Here is a 22,420-nt window from a genome sequence, read left to right on the forward strand (position 1 = left end):
CGCCGCCGTCCCTCTCGCAGAGCCAGAAGATCAGAAGTTGGTGATGAAATCGGCGGCTGAAGACTCCTGTCTTCTTTAAGGTAGCGCACAGCACCGCAGCTGTGCGCCATTGCTCCCACTGCACACCACACACTCCGGTCACTGTAGGGTGCCCTAGGCAGCAATAAGAATACCTTTGGCATAAAAAAGACACATAATACAGTCTGTGGCGGTATATGTATAAAACCCCCGCCATTTTTTAGTCAGAAACAGCGGGACAGAAGCCCGCCGCTGAGGGGGCGGGGCCTTCTTCCTCAGCACACCAGCGCCATTTCTCTTCACAGCTCCGCTGGAAGGACGCTCCCCAGGCTCTCCCCTGCAGTCTCCTGGCACTAAGAGGGTAAAAAGAGAGGGGGGGCACATAAATTTAGGCAAAAGGTTTATTGATACAGCAGCTATTGGGAAAAATTCACTTCTGGTAGTGTGTATCCCTGTGTATATAGCGCTGTGGTGTGTGCTGGCATACTCTTTCCCTGTCTCCCCATAGACCTTGTGGGGTCCTGTCCTCAGCCAGAGCATTCCCTGTGTGTGTGCTGTGTGTCGGTACGGCTGTGTCGACATGTTTGATGAGGAGGGTTACGTGGAGGCGGAGCAAGTGCAGATAAATGTGGTGTCGCCCCCGTCGGTGCCGACACCTGATTGGATGGATATGTGGAAGGTCTTAAATGACAATGTAAACTCATTACATAATAGATTTGATTATGTTGCTGCCGGGGGACAGCCGGGCTCTCAACCCGGGCCTGCCCAGGCGCCTCAGAGGCCGCCAGCGTCTCAAAAACGCCCACTATCTCAGTTGGTTGACACAAATGTCGACACGGAGTCCGACTCCAGCGTCGACGAGGATGAGGCACTATTACAGCCCAAAATGACTAAGGCCATCCGATACATGATTATTGCAATGAAAAATGTATTACACATTTCAGAGGCTGACCCTGTCCCTGACAAGAGGGTAAATATGTTTGGGGAGAAAAAGCAGCCAGTGACTTTTCCCCCGTCACATGAATTAAATGAGTTATGTGAAGAAGCGTGGTCTTCCCCTGATAAGAAAGTGGTGATTCCCAAGAGAATACTAATGGCGTACCCTTTCCCGCCAACGGATAGGTTACGCTGGGAATCCTTCCCTAGGGTTGACAAGGCCCTGACGCGCTTATCTAAAAGAGTGGCCCTGCCGTCTCAGGATACGGCCGCCCTAAAGAAACCTGCGGATAGGAAGCAGGAAGGTATCTTGAAGTCTGTGTATACACACTCTGGTACTCTACTGAGACCGGCTATTGCTTCAGCTTGGATGTGCAGTGCTGTTGCAGCATGGACAGATACTCTGTCAGAGGGGTTGGATACCCTGGACAGGGATACCGTATTGCTAACACTTAGCCATATTAAAGATGTCGTCTTATGTATGCGGGATGCCCAGAGGGACATTTGCCTGCTGGGCTCTCGAATAAATGCAATGTCCATTTCTGCCAGGAGGGTCTTATGGACTCGGCAATGGACAGGGGATGCCGACTCTAAAAAACACATGGAGGTTTTGCCTTATAAGGGTGAGGAATTGTTTGGGGACGGTCTCTCGGACCTCGTATCCACAGCGACAGCTGGAAAGTCGACTTTCTTGCCACAGGTTTCCTCACAGCCTAAGAAAGCACCCTATTACCAAATGCAGTCCTTTCGTTCTCAAAAAAGCAAGAGAGTCAGAGGTGCATCCTTTCTTGCCAGAGGCAGGGGTAGAGGAAAGAAGCTGCACCATGCAGCCAGTTCTCAGGAACAAAAGTCCTCCCCTGCTTCCACTAAATCCACCGCATGACGCTGGGGCTCCACAGGCGGAGCCAGGAGCTGTGGGGGCGCGTCTCCGAATTTTCTGCAACCAGTGGGTTCGCTCACAGGTGGATCCTTGGGCTATACAAATTGTATCTCAGGGATACAAGCTGGAATTCGAAGTGACGCCTCCTCACCGTTACCTAAAATCCGCCTTGCCAGCTTCTCCCATGGGGAGGGAGATAGTCCTGACGGCTATTCACAAGCTGTACCTCCAGCAAGTGATAATAATGGTACTCCCCCCTTCAGCAGGGAAGGGGTTACTATTCCACACTGTTTGTGGTACCGAAACCGGACGGTTCGGTAAGACCCATTCTAAATTTAAAATCCTTGAACATTTACATGAAAAAGTTCAAGTTCAAAATGGAATCGCTCAGAGCGGTCATTGCCAGCCTGGAAGAGGGGGATTTTATGGTATCTCTGGACATCAAGGATGCGTACTTGCATGTCCCCATTTATCCGCCTCACCAGGAGTACCTCAGGTTTGTGGTACAGGACTGTCATTACCAATTCCAGACGTTGCCATTTGGTCTATCCACGGCACCGAGAGTCTTTACCAAGGTAATGGTGGAGATGATGGTACTCCTCCGGAAGCAAGGCGTTACAGTTATCCCGTACTTGGACGATCTCCTCATAAAGGCGAGGTACAGAGAGCAGTTGTGGGTCAGCGTAGCGCACTCTCAGGAAGTGTTGCTACGGCACGGCTGGATTCTGAATATTCCAAAGTCGCAGCTGATTCCTACGACGCGTCTGCCCTTCCTGGGCATGATTCTGGACACAGAACAGAAGAAGGTATTTCTCCCGGAGGAGAAGGCTCAGGAGTTAGTGACCATGGTCAGGGATCTCCTGAAACCAAAGCAGGTGTCGGTGCATCACTGCACGCGAGTCCTGGGAAAGATGGTAGCATCATACGAAGCCATTCCTTTCGGCAGGTTCCATGCCAGGATCTTTCAGTGGGATCTGTTGGACAAGTGGTCCGGATCGCATCTTCAGATGCATCGGCTGATCGCCCTGTCCCCAAGGGCCAGGGTGTCTCTTCTGTGGTGGCTGCAGAGTGCTCATCTTCTCGAGGGCCGCAGGTTCGGCATACAGGACTGGGTCCTGGTGACCACGGATGCAAGCCTCTGCGGATGGGGGGCAGTCACTCAGGGAAGAAACTTCCAGGGGCTGTGGTCAAGTCAGGAGACTCGTCTGCACATAAACATACTGGAATTAAGGGCCATATACAAAGCCCTGAGTCAAGCGGAGCCCCTGCTTCGAGACCAACCAGTGCTGATTCAGTCAGACAACATCACGGCAGTCGCCCATGTAAACCGACAGGGCGGCACAAGAAGCAGGGTGGCGATGGCGGAAGCCACAAGGATTCTTCGTTGGGCGGAGAATCACGTACAAGAATTGTCAGCAGTGTTCATTCCGGGAGTGGACAACTGGGAAGCAAACTTCCTCAGTAGGCACGACCTCCACCCGGGAGAGTGGGGACTTCATCAAGAAGTCTTCGAGCAGATTGCAAATCGGTGGGAACGGCCACAGGTGGACATGATGGCGTCCCGCCTAAACAAAAAGCTAAAAAAATATTGCGCCAGGTCAGGTGACCCTCAGGCGATAGCTGTGGACGCACTGGTAACTCCGTGGGTGTTCCAGTCGGTATATGTGTTTCCTCCTCTTCCTCTCATACACAAGGTACTGAGAATAGTAAGAAAAAGAGGAGTGAGAACGATACTCATTGTTCCGGATTGGCCAAGAAGGACTTGGTACCCAGAACTTCAAGAGATGGTCACAGAGGACCCATGGCCTCTGCCTCTCAGACAGGACCTGTTGCAGCAGGGGCCCTGTCTGTTCCAAGACTTACCGCGGCTGCGTTTGACGGCATGGCGGTTGAACGCCGGATCCTAGCGGAAAAGGGTATACCGGATGAAGTAATTCCTACGCTGATAAGAGCTAGGAAGGATGTGACGGCAAAGCATTATCACCGCATATGGCGGAAATATGTTGCTTGGTGTGAGGCCAGGAAGGCCCCAACAGAGGACTTCCAGTTGGGTCGTTTTCTGCATTTCCTACAGTCAGGGGTGACTATGGGCCTCAAATTAGGGTCCATAAAGGTTCAGATCTCAGCCCTATCCATTTTCTTTCAAAAAGAACTGGCTTCACTGCCTGAGGTTCAGACGTTTGTAAAGGGAGTGCTGCATATTCAGCCTCCTTTTGTGCCACCAGTGGCACCTTGGGATCTTAACGTTGTGTTGGATTTCCTGAAATCCCACTGGTTTGAGCCACTTAAGAGCGTGGAGCTAAAATATCTCACGTGGAAAGTGGTCATGCTATTGGCCTTAGCTTCGGCTAGGCGTGTATCAGAATTGGCGGCTTTGTCATGTAAAAGCCCCTATCTGATCTTCCAAAATCAGTAAAAGCCCATTCCACAGGGAAGGTGGTCTCTTCTTGGGCGGCTGCCCGAGGGGTCTCGGCTTTACAGCTTTGCCGAGCTGCTACTTGGTCGGGTTCAAACACATTTGCTAAGTTCTACAAGTTTGATACCCTGGCTGAGGAGGACCTTGAGTTTGCTCATTCGGTGCTGCAGAGTCGTCCGCACTCTCCCGCCCGTTTGGGAGCTTTGGTATAATCCCCATGGTCCTTACGGAGTCCCCAGCATCCACTAGGACGTCAGAGAAAATAAGAATTTACTCACCGGTAATTCTATTTCTCGTAGTCCGTAGTGGATGCTGGGCGCCCGTCCCAAGTGCGGACTTCTTCTGCAATACGTGTATATAGTTATTGCTTACTAAAGGGTTATTGTTATGAGCGATCCGTTGATTGAGGCTCAGTTGTTGTTCATACTGTTAACTGGGTATGGTTATCACAAGTTATACGGTGTGATTGGTGTGGCTGGTATGAGTCTTACCCTGGATTCCTAATCCTTTCCTTGTAGTGTCAGCTCTTCCGGGCACAGTTTCCCTGGCTGGGGTCTGGAGGAGGGGCGTAGAGGGAGGAGCCAGTGCACACCAGATAGTACCTAATCTTTCTTTTGGAGTGCCCAGTCTCCTGCGGAGCCCGTCTATTCCCCATGGTCCTTACGGAGTCCCCAGCATCTACTACGGACTACGAGAAATAGAATTACCGGTGAGTAAATTCTTATTTTACACATTACGGCAGCAGTCCCCCTTTTTACACATTACGGCAGCAGTCCCCCTTTTTACACATTACGGCAGCAGTCCCCCTTTTTACACATTACGACAGCAGTGTCGTAAAATGGCCTCTGCTCCCACCCTTTAGCGATGATGGCTGAAAGATGAACTACTTTCAGCCCGGCGGACCCACCCTGCTCCCTCCAGCTCACTCGGAGACACATGTTTGAGGAGTATATTGCAGCAGCACATTGTGAAGTTAGTTGCTGCCAACAAGTTTGTGTCCCTGGGTTATATACATTGCTGGCACAGACCAGCAATGTATATACCACTGCCCACCAATGATTATTTATTTTAAAGCCAGATATATATACATTGCTGGCATGGCACAGTCCAACAATGTATACGTTACCGTCGCCACTGGCCACCAATGTATAAGAATAAGCTAGTAAAGTATACATTGCTGCCCCAGCCTATTATGTAAATAGCCTTTCTATTGAAAGATTTTCAGCAAAGTCTTTTGCCTCCTGAAAATCTCTTGCTCTTTGGGGAAAATAGCTCAGTGTGTTATGCACTACTTTGGGTGAAAGATATAGCTTTCAGAGATGCTGTCAAAGTCTTTTGAAATTAAAATCTCCTAGTGTGTATGGGCTTTTAAATCAGGTTGTCCAGCGTGTTGGACTTCACAGATCAATTGGGACTGTAGATTGCTAGTGGTAACAATCAGCAGATTTGCAGATCATCTCTAGTAAACTGATGAGCCTTTCAAGATTGGCAGATCTGTAGTTGCTGAAAATGATCTGCAAATCACTGAGAAATATATGTAACGTATGTGTGTATGTGTGCAGAATGGTAGATTGGGGAATTTCAATCTGGGAAAAAAATCTTAGACTATGCAAATTTATTTTTTGGGTGATTGCTGATGTATGGGGCCTTTAGACGCCATGCTGACCACGGGGAAATCAGTGTTTGGTGTTAATTGGTCTATAACTGACAAGCTCTCCTCTGCTTATTCCTTACAGCTGGAAACAGTTATATGGAGAACATGGGCATTACATAGTTTCCGTTCATTCATCGTTCAAGACGCAGGACAAGGAAGCAGGGCAGTGTGACTACATTGTGAGCAGAGCCCCCTCAAACTGCTATCTACGTAAGTTCACCTGTTTGATTATACAGTATATATCCTCTGGGCAACAAATTTAGGACACATGCCTCAGATGGAACAGTACACTCCCACCTCAGTACCACCCACTTTCCCACATAGGTGTTGCTTTCGCAATGTCCGTGACAAGCTTTGTCATAAAAAGGTAAATATGCTAGCAACCCATGACGTGGGAAAACGATATACACACATTTTGCAGTTTCCTTCTTACATGCTGCTTCATTTTATTAAAAACGAATTTTCGCAAACATCAGAGTTCCCAAACGTTCCTTCCACAACAACTTAATGATGTTGGGGGGCCTGGATTCCAAGTTGGCCATTTTAAAACATTGATTTATTTTTCTGGCCTTTAGCTGAAGATTGTCTAGTGAGCTTGGGATGACTGTCCTGTTGCATAAACCATTTTCTTCCAAGCTTCACTTGTCAATCAGATTGCCTAACAGTTTCATTACATTTGTTTGAAGAGGAGTTCATGGTAAGCTCAATGATTGTGAGGCTTCCAGGTACTTTGTCTGACAAACATCCCAAAATCTCCACTACACCACGTGGCATTGGATTTGAATTTCACATGGTACTGTATGAGAATTAAGACTACTAGGCCAACTATCCTGGCCTGACAATCCAACATGAAAGCCATATGTGTTTGGTTTGTAATGGTAGAGTAAAAACTTAGATAATTACTGTTCTTTATTGACAGAGGAATGTAGACCCCTTGATATAGCTTATGTGTTCCTTGTAATTGGTAAGGATATCTGGCTTTGGTCAGAATTTGCTGGGATACACTCCCATTAGTGGGTATCCTACACCAATTTGGAAAACTGTCTAAAATGTTTTCAATTTGTAAATGATCTTTATCCCTGTAGAATGATGGATTTCAAACTGTAAATAGCTCCTTGTAGATTGACGAGCAGCAACAATTGCTTCTCTGAGGTCACTGCCGACATATTATCTCCTTGGCATTGTGTTCATGCAAAATTATGTTTTCCGTGTGAAATTACATAGGGACCGCGAAAAGCCGTGGACCTATGTATTTTCACAGGACTTTTTGGGGAAAAATGGTAATTTATTGGTGATTTGGTTTCACCTGCCTGAGGCAGGTGAAACCAAAACCCCAATAAGCGCTGGCATCGGGGCTAATAGGATAACCCTGTCTGATTACCTTGGCTAATAGGATCCCCCCCTAAATGTAGTTTGGTTTCTTGGGAATAAAACAATGCATTTGCTCGTTGCTTTGTACCATTTTATTTTGTAACTTTTCAGAATTTTTTGTTTCATTTATGATTTTTTTCTCTCCTTTGCTATGGGTGATAAGTCTCACTCTTCGTCTGCATGTATACTAAAACTGCTGATGACCGTGGGACTGGGTAGGCAAATCCCGGGATTAAAAAATGCTCAGACCTGGGATTCCTGAGATTGAGTTGGTCAATTAAAATATTTGTTCTGTAGTTTTTCTAAGATAAAAATGAATGGCTAGTACAAATAAAAGTGTGAAATTACTTGCTTTTATTAACATTTTTATAATACAACAAGTATTAAACCCTTAAAAGGCAAACTTAAGTTATTCAAGTATCAACAGACAGACTAGCGAGTAACTATTAATACCTGACAGATATAAAATATTAAGGGCCTTATTCAGCTTCAAGTGCTGATGCGATCACATTATGCCCTATACAGGCCCAGTGCGCACACCAGGAGGTGGTGACTCTGCATTGCGGGGGTGACAATGTGGCATTGTGGGGGCGTGGCATCAAAAATGTGGGCAGGTTCGGGGCTGTCACACGCGGCCGCAACGAACAGGAAAATGGCGACTGCCCGATGGCCTTTACAGCCTGGCTGTGCAGGCAGGGGTGCTTCCCTAATTCAGCAATTTGATCGCAATTATTGTTTATTACAGTTATATTGTTATCGAAATTATTATCAGTTGCAGTTTTGATAATTTAGCAAATCTGCAACTACTGAGGATCGCATGCTGGGGTCCGCCCAGCACAGGTCACGGCTCCCAGCATGCTAAAGAGCGCTTTCTATGCAAAATAAGGGTAGCTCCCTACCTGCGCAGCCTTGCTGTGAAGGCAGGCTCAGAGCGGCCATATTTCCCATTGCAGGAATTCGGCAGTATGGAATCATATCTCCGCAGATGTGCCCAGCTCCTTATTGGGCCTATAGGTGCAGACGGGTTTGTACAGTTGCGGCAGTCACTGTCCCCACTGCCTATAGCTACAATACTATGCTGGCATGCTAGATGTAATGCTACATAGTACATAGCACATTCAGCAATAAGAATGCATTTTTAATTAGAATATTCTCATCAATTACAATTTACTCAGTCTAGTGTTTTTGAAAAACTGGATAAAATGTAATTTCCAGACATTCTTGTGCCTGTGAAATGTTGCAGCTGTAAATGTAATTATACTAAATAGGTGTAACTGCGGAAGTAGATAGAGGCAGACAGAACTTGTGGTCTTTCAATGACCCTTGAATCCCTTTAGAATGTCTTATTCAATATCCCATGACAAGTAAGATGGCAGCCAATGACAAGTGTGTGATATGATCCTGAAACATCTGACCTCAATCAAGAGCCTTTCACTTTGCAAACCTGAAGCTGTCAGTCCATGCTAACAATATGAAGATGGGAAGTCCCAGCAGAGCAGGGCTTAGAGACCCTTTGATGCACCTTTCATTTACAAAATGTGCATGATGTGACGTCTGGGATTGTACACATCCAAAATCATAAGTGAGTTACAGTATTAACCAAACAAACTTACACTTTGGCCAGAGGATAGGTTGAGTGACTTTCTTTTTTAGATGTTCATAATAGCTTTTCTATTTATTAACTTGCATGATATATATATAAACTAACTGTATGCACATCCATGCAAAGTATACATAAAAAATGGGTGGATTGGGCCACTGGGATAGCGGGTAAGCTCCCACTTGGCCAGTCCAATTGCTCTGTCTGTTGCGCAGGGCCAATTCCTAACCTGCTTGCCTGACTGCTGCACTGCCAGGATTTGCGTTCCACTGTGGAATGCAAACCAGAAGCTGATATCTGCTCTGGCTCTCAGGCAACTCCGTGTGCATTTAGCTGGAGCAGCAGGGTAGCGTTGGCGGGACTGGTCCAGTGGGGCACAATAGGCTAATCAGCCCCTGGAATGCTGGCTCTGTCTAACATTCACTATGTTTTCCCTAACTTAACTTCCGGTGATCTCTGGTAGTTATGCAGGTGCTCCACTTGCTGCTTGTCTGTAGCCGGCACTGTGCATCTTGCCAGGCGGCCAGTGGTAACCACTCTCTGTTCCTGCTTAAGTGCTGCTTGCTCTGCGTGTCTCTCTTACAAACAAGCAGCAAGGGGAGCAACCTGCAAAACTACCTGAGATCGTCAGAGGTTGTAGTAGGGATTGGACCATTAGCAATATACATGGTCCTGGCTACACCATTTATACATAAAGGAGCTTAAAGATGTGTTACCAACCCACTTGCATGGACACTGGAACATAGCTTACCCCCGGCCTTAGGGATAAGTAATTTACTACTCACCCTACCCATCCAGCACCAAAGATCTAGACCCCAAGGACATAAACTTCCCAATATACCCCCAGTGACATAGAGTACACGCCTTCCCGTAGCCTAAGTATAAATATTGCTCTCCCCTGCCAACAAAGTTTCTTCTTCCCCCTTCCCATGGTTTTTTTTTATAAAACAAACACGGAAAATTGTAGGCAATTTGGCTTCTAGTGTGAACAGTTATAAATGCGTCCCCACACCCATACACATTTGAAAAATAATAAATTTTCCCAAAAAGGGGGTATAGCCTCGCTACATAGAGGCATGGTCTTGTTGGATAAGACTACCTTATACCCCAATTTTGCAACATGCACGCCCAGACATTGGCCACCACAGGAAAGAAAAAATCCTGATTCATGCCCCTTACATTATTTGTCATTGTTCCTCCTTATAGTAATGTTCCTTACACACTATGCCACACAGCGTAATGGCCATTACACATTATGCCACACAGCGTAATGCCCATTACACATTATGCCACACACAGTTATGCCCATTACACATTATGCCATACACAGGTATACCCCTTGCACACCATTTCATGCCCCACATACAGTAATGCCCCTTACACATTATGCCTCCAGTAAGGCTTCTAATTGCTTTTAACTTACCTGCTCATTAGGGGTATCATCTCATTGGCAGGGATTTCATTCTCTGGGTTCCATGCTCGTTGCCATGAGTTTCATGCTCATTGTGAGGGGTGTCATGGCAGAAAATGCAGCTTTCTGCATTTTCTGCCAGCAGCGCCAACATTCTCGCCACTTCCGGGTAACGCTATATGCGCTGTGCTTCTCTGAAAGATGCTACTGGTCTAGTAAGACCTCTAGCATCTGTCTCCATTTAAGTAGTGGCAAGAACACATAGAATCTGCATAAACACTGGCATGGCTCGCCCACCAGTAGAAACGGCTCTGACACTCGCTATCGGTGGAAGGGAGCGTTAGCGACCGTGCCACCAAGCCATCGGGGGCTAATGCTACGCCACTGTACTCCCCCCTCCCCCTGGTCCCGGGACATAAGAGTACCCGCTCTATCCCCCTTTCCGGCCAGAGCTACATAAATTTTTCATACTGTGTGCCAGAGGGTACTGTGCAGGTTTCCGGGAACATTGGACCCATTATACGCTTCCTATGACTTATCTATTGTGCGTGCGCAAATCACCAGGAAATGGTCACCGCAACATATTCCCAGGGGCGTGTACTAAGCCTTGGACAGTGTTAAAGTGGAGAAAGATAAAGTATCAACCAATCAACTTCTAAATGTTTAAAGGCTGTGTATGAAAAATGACAGGAGCTGATTGGCTGGTATTTTATCTCTCTCCACTTTATCACTCTTCAAGACTTAGTACATCTGCTCCCCAGTGATTTCTGCTGCTCTGCAGTGCTGGCCAACACGGGACTCCATAGAGGAAATTATAATAATGGCTGCAGCAGGTGCTGTGTGGACCCCCCTGGACCTAAGTGCCTATGTGCACTGCACACCCTGCTCCCATGAAATAAAGAAAAAAATAAAGAAAAAAATAAAAATATATAAATATCAAGCAAAATAATAATATTAATAATGGTTATTCTCTAATTGGTTTATTCTACTTTTTTCCCTTATTTAATATGGTGTTATTCTATTATGTATATTAAAAATGTATTACTTACTCTAAATTGTAAAAAATACATGTGAAAAAAGGTTAAAAAAAAATCGAAATAACCCTAAATCTATCCGGCCTCTAACCTCCCCTTCCAGCCGGCCAGTCTCGCACCTTTTTCTATGGTGGTGTTCTACTATTACTATCAAAAAAGTATTAACTTACTATACATACATATTAAAAATACATGTGAAATGAAAAAAAGGCTAAAAAATCTAAATAACCCTAAATCTATCCGGCCTCCAACCTGCCCTTCAAGCAGGCCAGTCACACACTATTCTCTATGGTGTTTGTTTATTATATAACTTACCTAATAATAGGAGTATAAATTTTCCTAAAATATAAAAAATCTATAGGTGAAACATAAAAAAAAGTATCTCTAATTTTCAAATATAAAAATTAATACAAATATCTAAAAATGTATAAACTGTCCCAAACCCATCCCACCCTCTATGACCATCTATAATAATCCCAATCTAACAACACAAAAATATTTACAGTAACCTTCAAAATAACCATTTCTTCTTCTGCTGGGCTCATCATCATCATCATTCTCTTCCATATGATACAGAGTATTCCATTCTGGTAACCAGCAGTGCTGTTGCCTCAGTTGACGTTCTTATAGGCCGGATGTCTTGGGTTCTCCAGGTGGAGCTGAGAAATGAGAACCCTCTAAATCGTTCTTCCTCCTCAGCTGTTACTGGTTGCTTACGGGCCTCTGCTGCCTCCATTCTCTCTAGGTGGCTTAGAATGAAGTCAGAGTGTGTTAAGGATGTTGGTCCGATGCTGTATAGGTGCACAGTCTCAAGGGCTTCCACTGGGACCCAGTCAACCTACTGAAAGAACGGATGGTGTTGTATGTTACCATTGACTCTAAGTTGTCTGGCGGGATCTTTCTGAAGGAGCTCTTCAATGATGTCTTTCACAGCAGTGTTAAGTGCATGAATTCTTGTAGGATGATAATTAAGACTTCTGGTGATCATTTGGGACATTATGACACCAAATGAAAACCAGTCAGCGTTGGCACTGTTCTCCTTGCCACCATGCACCTCAGGAGCAATGTAACTATGTGTTCCAGCGAAGCCAGTTGCCTTCTGGTCTCCAAGGATGTTCTCGAGTGCGAGACCAAAGCCGTAAATCTTAATATGGCCCATTTCAGCCACCAGGATGTTCTCAGGCTTGAGGTCACAATGGATTATGCCCTTGGAATGGAGGAACTGTACTCCACATACGAGTAGAACCTGGCACTAGGGATGGTAAGGCGGCCTTCCCTCTTCGGGAGCTGATAGAAGTCTCCACTTGCATACTGTATTCCAATGCTCCTTTGTCTGGAGGGCAAAGTGGCCATGTATAAGGAATGCACTTGCATGTGCCAGTTCCAACACTTTCCTTTGCACAAATGCCAGTTCTTCTTTGCCTTTGGCTAACAGTTGTCTCTTCTTTATGGCTTTCACAGCCCCCATCTGACCGCTAGACAAAGCCAAAGGTGCCCCAGCCCAGCTGATGGAAAAACGTCAGTGTCTGGATGGTGTCGCTGGGACCAGATGATGCAGCGCTGTTGGTTCCCCTTCTCTCTGCATCTGCTTGATGATTTTCTTTCTTCCTCTTGTGTCCGGTCTTCCCTGAGCTGGTTGAAAATGTCATGCATCTCTTCCTTCCTTCCTGGATGCAGATCTTTGGCTTGTCCTCATCAGAGGAATCAGAAGGGATCCAGATCTTGCCATCTTCTATGTTCGTCCTCTTCGACTCCGAAGTAGATGAAAACTTAATAAAACTATTCTCCTCCTCCTCCTTGATTGAGACATTCTTCCTGCTATGACCTGCCTTGTTCTCTTCTGAACTGGAATATATCTTCCTCCTTCTTTTCCTCTCCTTAATGGAGATCTTCTCCTCTTCTGAACTGGAAGAGATACCTTCCTCCTTTTGCTCTCCTCCTTCATGGATGTCTTCGCTTTGTGCGCTTCAGCGCAGATGGAAACGATCCTCCTCTTCAGTATGGCCTTCTTCATGGCTGCTTCCAACTGTGTCTCTGCCACCAGAATAAACAAGCTGGTTGTCCTGGCAATGGTTGCATCTTTCAAAAGTGGCATGCGGCAGGCAGTGGCAGTTACCTGCCCATATTCCTGTGCTACATACATGGTGTATGCTGCCTGTGTCTGTGTGCATGTGACATGAATTGGGAGGCATGTGTGAAATTAACACTGGATTAAACAGGGGTTTCCTTAATTATGAAAGGGGAAACAATTTTATCAATGCAGATTGATCATATTAAAATGTATCTTTATTAAGGTACATACTCAATTATGTTTGTCACGTATTAAAATAACATTAATATATATAATTTCTCTAACGTCCTAGTGGATGCTGGGGACTCCGTAAGGACCATGGGGAATAGCGGGCTCCGCAGGAGACTGGGCACTCTAAAGAAAGATTTAGTACTATCTGGTGTGCACTGGCTCCTCCCTCTATGCCCCTCCTCCAGACCTCAGTTAGAATCTGTGCCCGGCCAGAGCTGGGTGCTCCTAGTGGGCTCTCCTGAGCTTGCTAGAAAAGAAAGTATTTTGTTAGGTTTTTTATTTTCAGAGAGCTTCTGCTGGCAACAGACTCTCTGCTACGAGGGACTGAGGGGAGAGAAGCAAACCTACTCACGGCAGCTAGGTTGCGCTTCTTAGGCTACTGGACACCATTAGCTCCAGAGGGATCGAACACAGGTACCTAACCTTGATCGTCCGTTCCCGGAGCCGCGCCGCCATCCCCCTCGCAGAGCCAGAAGAACAGAAGCAGCAGAAGCATGAAGACATCTAAATCGGCGGCTGAAGACTCCTGTCTTCACTTAAGGTAGCGCACAGTACTGCAGCTGTGCGCCATTGCTCCCACAGCACACCGCACACTCCGGTCACTGTAGGGTGCATGGCGCAGGGGGGGGGGGCGCCCTGGGCAGCAATTAAGATACCTTTTGGCAAAATTATACATATATACAGTCAGGCACTGTATATATGTACGAGCCCCCGCTATTATTTTTACACAGAAACGGGACAGAAGCCCGCCGCTGAGGGGGCGGGGCCTTCTTCCTCAGCACTCACCAGCGCCATTTTCTCTCCACAGATCCGCTGAGAGAAGCTCCCCAGGCTCTCCCCTGCAATAGAAGAGGGTAAAAAGAGAGGGGGGCATATAAATTTGGTGCAAAAACAATATATACAGCAGCTACTGGGTTAACACTAAGTTACTGTGTGATTCCTGGGTCATATAGCGCTGGGGTGTGTGCTGGCATACTCTCTCTCTGTCTCTCCAAAGGGCCTTGTGGGGGAACTGTCTTCAAATAGAGCATCCCCTGTGTGTGTGGTGTGTCGGTACGTGTGTGTCGACATGTCTGAGGTAAAAGGCTCCCCTAAGGAGGAGATAGGGCAAATATGTGTGTGAGAGGGTGTCTCCGTCGACAACGCCGACACCTGTTTGGATATGTGTAAGTGCTGAGGTGAATTTATTGCACAAAAAATTAGAGAACAGACAGGAAATATACCCATGTCTGTCCCTATGTCACAGAGACCTTCAGAGTCTCACAATGCTCACTATCCAAAATAATAAACACTGATATCGACACAGAGTTTGGCTCCAGTGTCGACTACGATAATGAAAAGTTACAGCCAAAATGGCTGAAAGGTATTCAAAATATGATTATTGTAATAAGAGGATTTGCATATCCCTGATGACTCATTTGTCCCTGACACAAGGGTACACATGTTAAGGGGAAGAAAGCTGAGGTAAATTTCCCTCCTCTCATGAGGAAAAAGAGCGGGAATCTCCAGACAAGAGACTGCAGCTTCACACAAAAAATTCTCAAGCAGTATCCTTTCCCCACTAGGGCCAGGATGTGATGGGAATCTTCCCCTAGGGTGTCCCGTTTGCCCAGAAGGTAGCACTAGCTATTCTCAGGGATCCTGCAGATAGCGTGCACATTCTAGTATACTACTCAGACCGGTGATTGTGTCGGCATGGTTTATAGCGCTGTGGCAGCGTGGACAGGTACCTTATCAGCAGAGATTGAGACCCTAGTATGCATATAGATATATATATATATATATATATATATATATATGTATATATAGAAATATATATATATATTAAAGATGCTGTCTTAAGTGATAGGTATATATATATTAAACATGCCCAAAGAGACATGAGTATACTGGGTCCTAGAGTCAAAGCTATGTCGATTTCTGCTTGACATGTCCTGTAGAATATGCAATGGACAGATGATGCCGACTTAAGAGGCATGTGGAAGGCTGAGGATTGTGTGGAGAAGGGTTCTCGGACCTGGTCTCCACAGCTATAGCTGGTAATTCTGATATTTTGCCTTATATTCCTGCACAGCCTAGGAAAGCACAACATTATCAAATGCAGCCTTTCGAATAAAGAAACAAGAAAGTCCGAGGTGCGTCCTTTCTTGCCAGAGGCGGGGGCAGAGGACAGAAGCTGAACAACACAGCTAGTTCCCAGGAACAGAAGTCCTCCCCGGCCTCTACAAAAATCCACCGCATGTCGCTGGGGCTCCACAGGCGGAGCTAGGCCCGGTGGGGGCACGCCTTCGTAAGTTCATCCACAAATGGGTTCACTCCCTGTTAGATCCCTGGGCAATAGATATTGTGTCTCAGGGATACAAGCTGGACTTTGAGAAGATGCCTTCTCACCGACGGCCCTGCCGGCTTCCCCCCACGAGAGGGAAACAGTGTTAACTGCAATTCATAAATTGTATCTTCAACAGGTGGTGGCCAAGGTTCCCCTCCTTCAACAAGGAGGGGGTTATTATTCGACCATGTTGTAGTCCCGAAACCAGACGGTTCGGTCGGACCCATATTGAATTTAAAATCCCTGAACATATACCTGAAAGGGTTCAAGTTCAAGTTAGAATCGCTTAGAGCGGTTATTGCAAGCCTGAAAGGGGGAGATTTTATGGTGACTCGGGACATAAAGGATGCATTCCTTCATGTCCCCATTTATCCACCTCATCAGGCATACCTCAGAATTGCGGTACGGGATGGTCATTACCAATTTCAAACGTTGCCGTTTGGTCTCTCCGCGGCCTTGAGAATATTCACCAAGGTAATGACGGAAATGATGGTGCTCCTGCGGAAGCAAGGTGTCACTATTATCACGTACTTGGACGATCTCCTCATAAAAGCGAGACCAAGAGAGCAGTTGCTGAACAGCGTATCGTTTTCTCTGGAAGTGAAACGGCAACACGGCTGGATTCTATATATTCCAAAGTCGCAGTTGGTTCTTACAGCTCATCTGCCTCTTCTAGGCATGATCCTAGACACAGACCAGAAAAAGGTTTATCTCCCAATAGAGAGAGCTCAGGAGCTCGTGACACTGGTCAGGAATCTATTAAAACTAAAACAGGTGTCAGTGCATCACTGCACTCGAGTCCTGGGAAGGAGGGTGGCATCGTACGAGGCCATTCCCTTCGGCAGGTTCCATACCTTCCAATGGGACTTACTGGACAAGTGGTCCTGATCACATCTTCGGATGCATCGGTTAATCACCCTATCCCCCAGAGCAAGGGTGTCTCTCCTGTGGTGACTGCAGAGTGCTCACCTTCTCGAAGGTCGCAGATTCGGCATTCAGGACTGGGTCCTGGTGACCACGGATGCAAGCCTCCGAGGGTGGGGGGCAGTCACACAGGGAAGAAATTTCCAAGGGCTGTGGTCAAGGCAGGAGACTTGCCTTCACATCAATATCCTGGAACTAAGGGCCATATACAACGCCTGCTTCGCGACCAACCGGTTCTGATCCAGTCAGACAATATCACCGCAGTGGCTCATGTAAACCGCCAAGGCGGCACAAGGAGCAGGGTGGCGATGGTAGAAGCCACCAGAATTCTTCGCTGGGCGGAGAATCACGTAAGCACACTGTCAGCAGTGTTCATTCCGGGAGTGGACAACTGGGAAGCAGACTTCCTCAGCAGGCACGACCTCCACCCGGGAGAGTGGGGACTTCACCAAGAAGTCTTCACGCAGATTGCAAATCGACGGGAACTGCCACAGGTGGACATGATGGCGTCCTGCCTCGACAAAAAGCTAAAATGGTATTGCGCCAGGTCAAGGGACCCTCAGGCGATAGCTGTGGACGCACTAGTAACACCGTGGGTGTTCCAGTCGGTCTATGTGTTTCCTCCTCTTCCTCTCAGACCAAAGGTGCTGAGAATTGTAAGAAAAAGAGGAGTGAGAACAATACTCATTGTTCCGGATTGGCCAAGAAGGACTTGGTACCCGGAACTGCAAGAAATGCTCACAGAGGACTCATGGCCTCTGCCTCTCAGACAGGACCTGTTGCAACAAGGGCCCTGTCTGTTCCAAGACTTACCGCGGCTGCGTTTGACGGCATGGCGGTTGAACGCCGGATCCTAGCGGAAAAAGGCATTCCGGATGACGTTATTCCTACGCTGATAAAGGCTAGGAAGGACGTGACAGCAAAGCATTATCACCGTATATGGCGAAAATATGTGCTTGGTGTGAGGCCAGGAAGGCCCTACAGAAGAATTCCAGCTGGGTCGATTCCTGCATTTCCTACTGTCAGGAGTGACTATGGGCCTAAAATTAGGGTCCAAACAGGTCCAGATTTCGTCCCTATCCATTTTCTTTCAAAGAGAACTGGCTTCACTGCCTGAGGTTCAGACGTTTGTTAAGGGAGTGCTGCATATTCAGCGCCCTTTTGTGCCACCAGTGGCACTTTGGGATCTTAACGTGGTGTTGGGTTTCCTGAAATCCCACTGGTTTGAGCCACTTAAGACTGTGGAGCTAAAGTATCTCACGTGGAAAGTGGTCGTGCTGTTGGCCTTAGCTTCGGCTAGGCGTGTGTCAGATTTGGCGGCTTTTGTCATGTAAAAGCCCCTATCTGGTTTTCCAGATGGACAGGGCAGCATTGCGGACTCATCCGCAATTTCTGCAAAAGGTGGTGTCATCTTTTCATTTGAACCAACCTATTGTGGTGCCTGCGGCTACTTGTGACTTGGAAGATTCCAAGTTGCTTGACGTAGTCCGGGCTTTGAAGAATTATGTAACCAGAACGGCTGGGGTCAGGAAGACTGACTCGCTGTTTATCCTGTATGCATCCAACAAAGTGGGTGCTCCTGCTTCAAAGCAAGCTATTGCTCGCTGGATCTGTAACACGATTCAGCAGGCTCATTCTGCGGCTGGATTGCCGCATCCAAAATCAGTGAAAGCCCATTCCACAAGGAAGGTGGGCTCTTCTTGGGCGGCTGCCCGAGGGGTCTCGGCATTACAGCTTTGCCGAGCTGCTACTTGGTTGGGTTCAAACACATTTGCGAAATTCTACAAGTTTGATACCCTGGCTGAGGAGGACCTTGTGTTTGCCCATTCGGTGCTGCAGAGTCATCCGCACTCTCCCGCCCGTTTGAGAGCTTTGGTATAATCCCCATGGTCCTTACGGAGTCCCCAGCATCCACTAGGACGTTAGAGAAAATAAGATTTTACTCACCGGTAAATCTATTTCTTGTAGTCCGTAGTGGATGCTGGGCGCCCGTCCCAAGTGCGGACTTCTTCTGCAATACTTGTATATAGTTATTGCTTAACTAAGGGTTATTTTATGGTTGCATCAGGTTTATCTGATGCTCTTTTTATGGTTATGTAGCATCGGTTGTGTGATGCTCAGTTGTTGTTCATACTGTTAACTGGGTAAGTTTATCACAAGTTGTACAGTATTATTGGTGTGGCTGGTATGAGTCTTACCCTGGATTCCAAAATCCTTTCCTTGTAATGTCAGCTCTTCCGGGCACAGTTTCCTTAACTGAGGTCTGGAGGAGGGGCATAGAGGGAGGACCCAGTGCACACCTGATAGTACTAAATCTTTCTTTAGAGTGCCCAGTCTCCTGCGGAGCTCGCTATTCCCCATGGTCCTTACGGAGTCCCCAGCATCCACTACGGACTACGAGAAATAGATTTACCGGTGAGTAAAATCGTATTTTTTGTTAACAGTTATGTATATAGAACACACATCTTACACACCGCTTTACAGAGAACATTCCAGTCATTGACATTAGTCCCTGCCCCAGTAGATCTTACAAGGCCAGATTAATGTGCACAGATCATGTATTCAAAATGTCTGAGGTACTAATTAAGTCACCTGTGCACAGATCATGGATATCTGTAAAAACCTGGACTGTTAGAATGCCTTGAGGACCGTGTTTGGGATCCACTGGATTAGAATGTAGATGCAAAGTGGCCATCTTCCTCCATTTTCTCACCATCATCACATTACTGTCAGCATATTAGCAAGAGAGCGAGAGAGCATCCACACCTCATGCATTCCCCCAGCAACTCCCCTGTGTGATATAAGGAAATGGGATGTTGCACCAGCAGAGACATTTCTTGTTTTATATTCACACTGAAACTCATCCTGTAATCTTGTTACGGGATGTAGTTACTATCCCTGCTGTCGGAATACCAACTCCGGGATCCCAACCGCCGAGAATGCCGTCAGCTGAGCCAAGGCTGTTCCCACTCGTTGGTGTCCATGACACCCGTAGAGTGGGAATAGAGCCTGTGGCGAGCGCAGCGATTCACAGAGCCCGCTAGGAGCTTTCTAGTGCTCTCTGCACTGCCGGCATTCTGGCGTCCCGGATCCCATGGTCGGTATTCTGACCTCTGAGATCCCAACCGCCGCCATTTCCAACCCCCTGTTAGAAGGTTATATGGAAGCTGTGTTAGGCCAACTACTGCCTCAATCCAGATGTGATTTGTACTGGACAACCACAGAGTCATTTTGGCAGTGCAGAGCTGCTTAAAACATGTCTGCCTTATGTGTATTTAACTTAATCATTAACATCATTTAGCACGAATCATCCAGCTTCCAATAAATAGATCAAATTGCCTTGTTGCAGTGGTTCTCCCCTCCAGTCCCCAAACATCACCAACACATCATGTTTTGTAACTTTCTTTAATTATGCAGAAGTGGGGTAATCTATTTCACTGTGTCAATAATTACCCTACTCCAGTGGTTCTCAAACTGTGTGCCGTGGCACCCTGAGGTGCCACGGGACCCTAGCAGGGGCGCCTGAGGTTGGTGGTCCAGGACCAATTAAAATTATTTATGGCCAATGTAATAGGCAAAGCCAGTGCTGGTGGCTGCCAGTCATAAAATACAGGGACAAACAGAAGCAAATCTTGTACCTCACCACACAACTGACCCTAAGGATAACATATAAACACAATTTACTTAATTTAATATTTCTTTTAAATTTCTCAATAAAAAACTTTTGGCCTAGGGGTGCCGTGATTTAAAAAAGTTTGAGAACCACTGGCCTACTCATTTCCATAGACAGACATCCTCAAAATGGTCAGGAGACCGACTGCGGGACCCTGAAGGCTAAACCACAACACATTCCAGAGGCAAGTAAAGGGGTTGGGGTTAGGCACTGAGGCCAGGGTTAAGGTTAGACTTAAGGGTGGGGTAGGTTAGAATTTGGCTGCAGGGGAAGCGGTAGTTAGGGTTATGCTGCAGGAGGAGTCAGGGGTAGAAACAAAATATCTACTGGAATACGTTGGACTATGGCCAATGGGACCCTGCCAACAGTCCCCCATCTGCCGGAACACCGATTGCCAGGACTTTTTACACAACCCCTCAAAAAATGTGGATACCTGAGGGTTGAGGATGAGAACCACTGTTTTCTTGGAAGTATGGATGGTAGGCATATCATGTAGCTGCACTTATTGAATAACCGTGCATAAATTATGTGACAGAGACTTACCATAAAACGCATGTATTCCATATAAAGCTCAGGAAGTCATTGGTTGTGTTAGTGTACAGGGTGTGTAAATAATGATCAGGATACATCCAACAAACTTGTTTGATGTCAGCTGCAATGAAATGTTGACAAGAGGTTTTGTAAAGTAGATTGAGAGGTAAAGTAAGCATGCATAGATCACTGTATTTGTGCTTATCTTGTACTAGGGAGGCTGGACCATAATTTAAAGTGCATTAAGAAGCCACTTAACTGAAGAATTGATGTTAGTTAAAAGCTAAGTTTATGCGGGTCTGGCATTACTCAGAGTCCCTCCATCACAGGTGAGGAGGGGGTGGCACTCAGAGGCAACACTGTCAGCTTACAGAAGAGTCTACAGAAGACAAACACCTCTCAAATCAAGCTTCAGTCCATAGATATATTTCAAAACCTCACTCCCACTGAGATTGGATTCTGTTATGATGCAGGGCGATCTCGGTCTACAGGCATTATATATTACTGGCGTTTCATAATCCATAGAATATACATTTTTTGTTTACAATCTTAAACCAGTTCATATAAAATAATGACATTTTAAACAGATTTCCAGCCATTTCTGAATAGTTGGCATCCATCTGGTGTATGAAAGAAAACATACAGTACTGTATATATATATTTTTTACTTTATTGTGTAAATTATAAGTACAATATACAGACCTAGAATATTTTATTTCTTTAATGAAATCTGTTCAATCTATAGAAAGTCTGAAGAAAACCTAAAAATACAAGATAAATCTAGGCTGTGTCAGGTCCTGTACTGGTATGTGACTCATATCCACTGAGGGCTTCGCTGTTGATATACAGGGGTTACCAGCAGTGGCAGGCTGGGCTGGGAAGACCAGGCCGCCCCCAATTTGAACACTTTTGGGCTGGTATCCAACCGGTCCAATAAAACTTGATGTGGCACTGCAGCTAGCTGCTATGAGAGGTGAGCAGATTCACGGCCAATCAAGAGCACGGCTGATCGGATAAGAGCGGAGGCGGAGCCTGGCTAAGCTGAGCAGGGACACTTACGTTGCGCATCAGAGCAGTTTCCGTCTCCACTGCTAAGCTAGGTCTGAGGGCCGTATTGAGGAATAACAGTCATTTGAATAAAATGTATTTTCATATAATTTGGTACAGGAAAAAAATTCTTCCAGCATTTTTAAAAAATTCCCATGGGGGTGAGAGTCGTCTACATAGATGGTGCACCACCAGAGCTGCATAACCATCCTGTCTTATAGGGATACGCATGATATGAGTGAACTATGGGGGTTATTTAGAGTTAGCAAACCAAAAAAGTTAGCAATTGGGCAA

At 46.3% G+C, this 22,420-nt stretch overlaps 1 protein-coding gene across 3 annotated transcripts in view; it reads left to right on the forward strand.

Moving 5' to 3' along the window:
- The window catches only part of LOC135055093 (heparan-alpha-glucosaminide N-acetyltransferase-like), a 1,318,407-nt gene that overhangs the window by 209,956 nt on the left and 1,086,031 nt on the right, over window positions 1-22,420 (forward strand). For all 3 annotated transcript variants that reach the window (XM_063958741.1, XM_063958739.1, XM_063958740.1), the window contains exon 4: window positions 5,987-6,114. In XM_063958741.1, coding sequence (XP_063814811.1) covers window positions 5,987-6,114 — 128 coding nt within the window. The remainder of the gene's footprint in view (window positions 1-5,986; window positions 6,115-22,420) is intronic.

The sequence above is a fragment of the Pseudophryne corroboree genome, chromosome 3 (genome assembly GCF_028390025.1).
Source record: "Pseudophryne corroboree isolate aPseCor3 chromosome 3, aPseCor3.hap2, whole genome shotgun sequence".
Lineage (NCBI taxonomy): Eukaryota > Metazoa > Chordata > Amphibia > Anura > Myobatrachidae > Pseudophryne > Pseudophryne corroboree.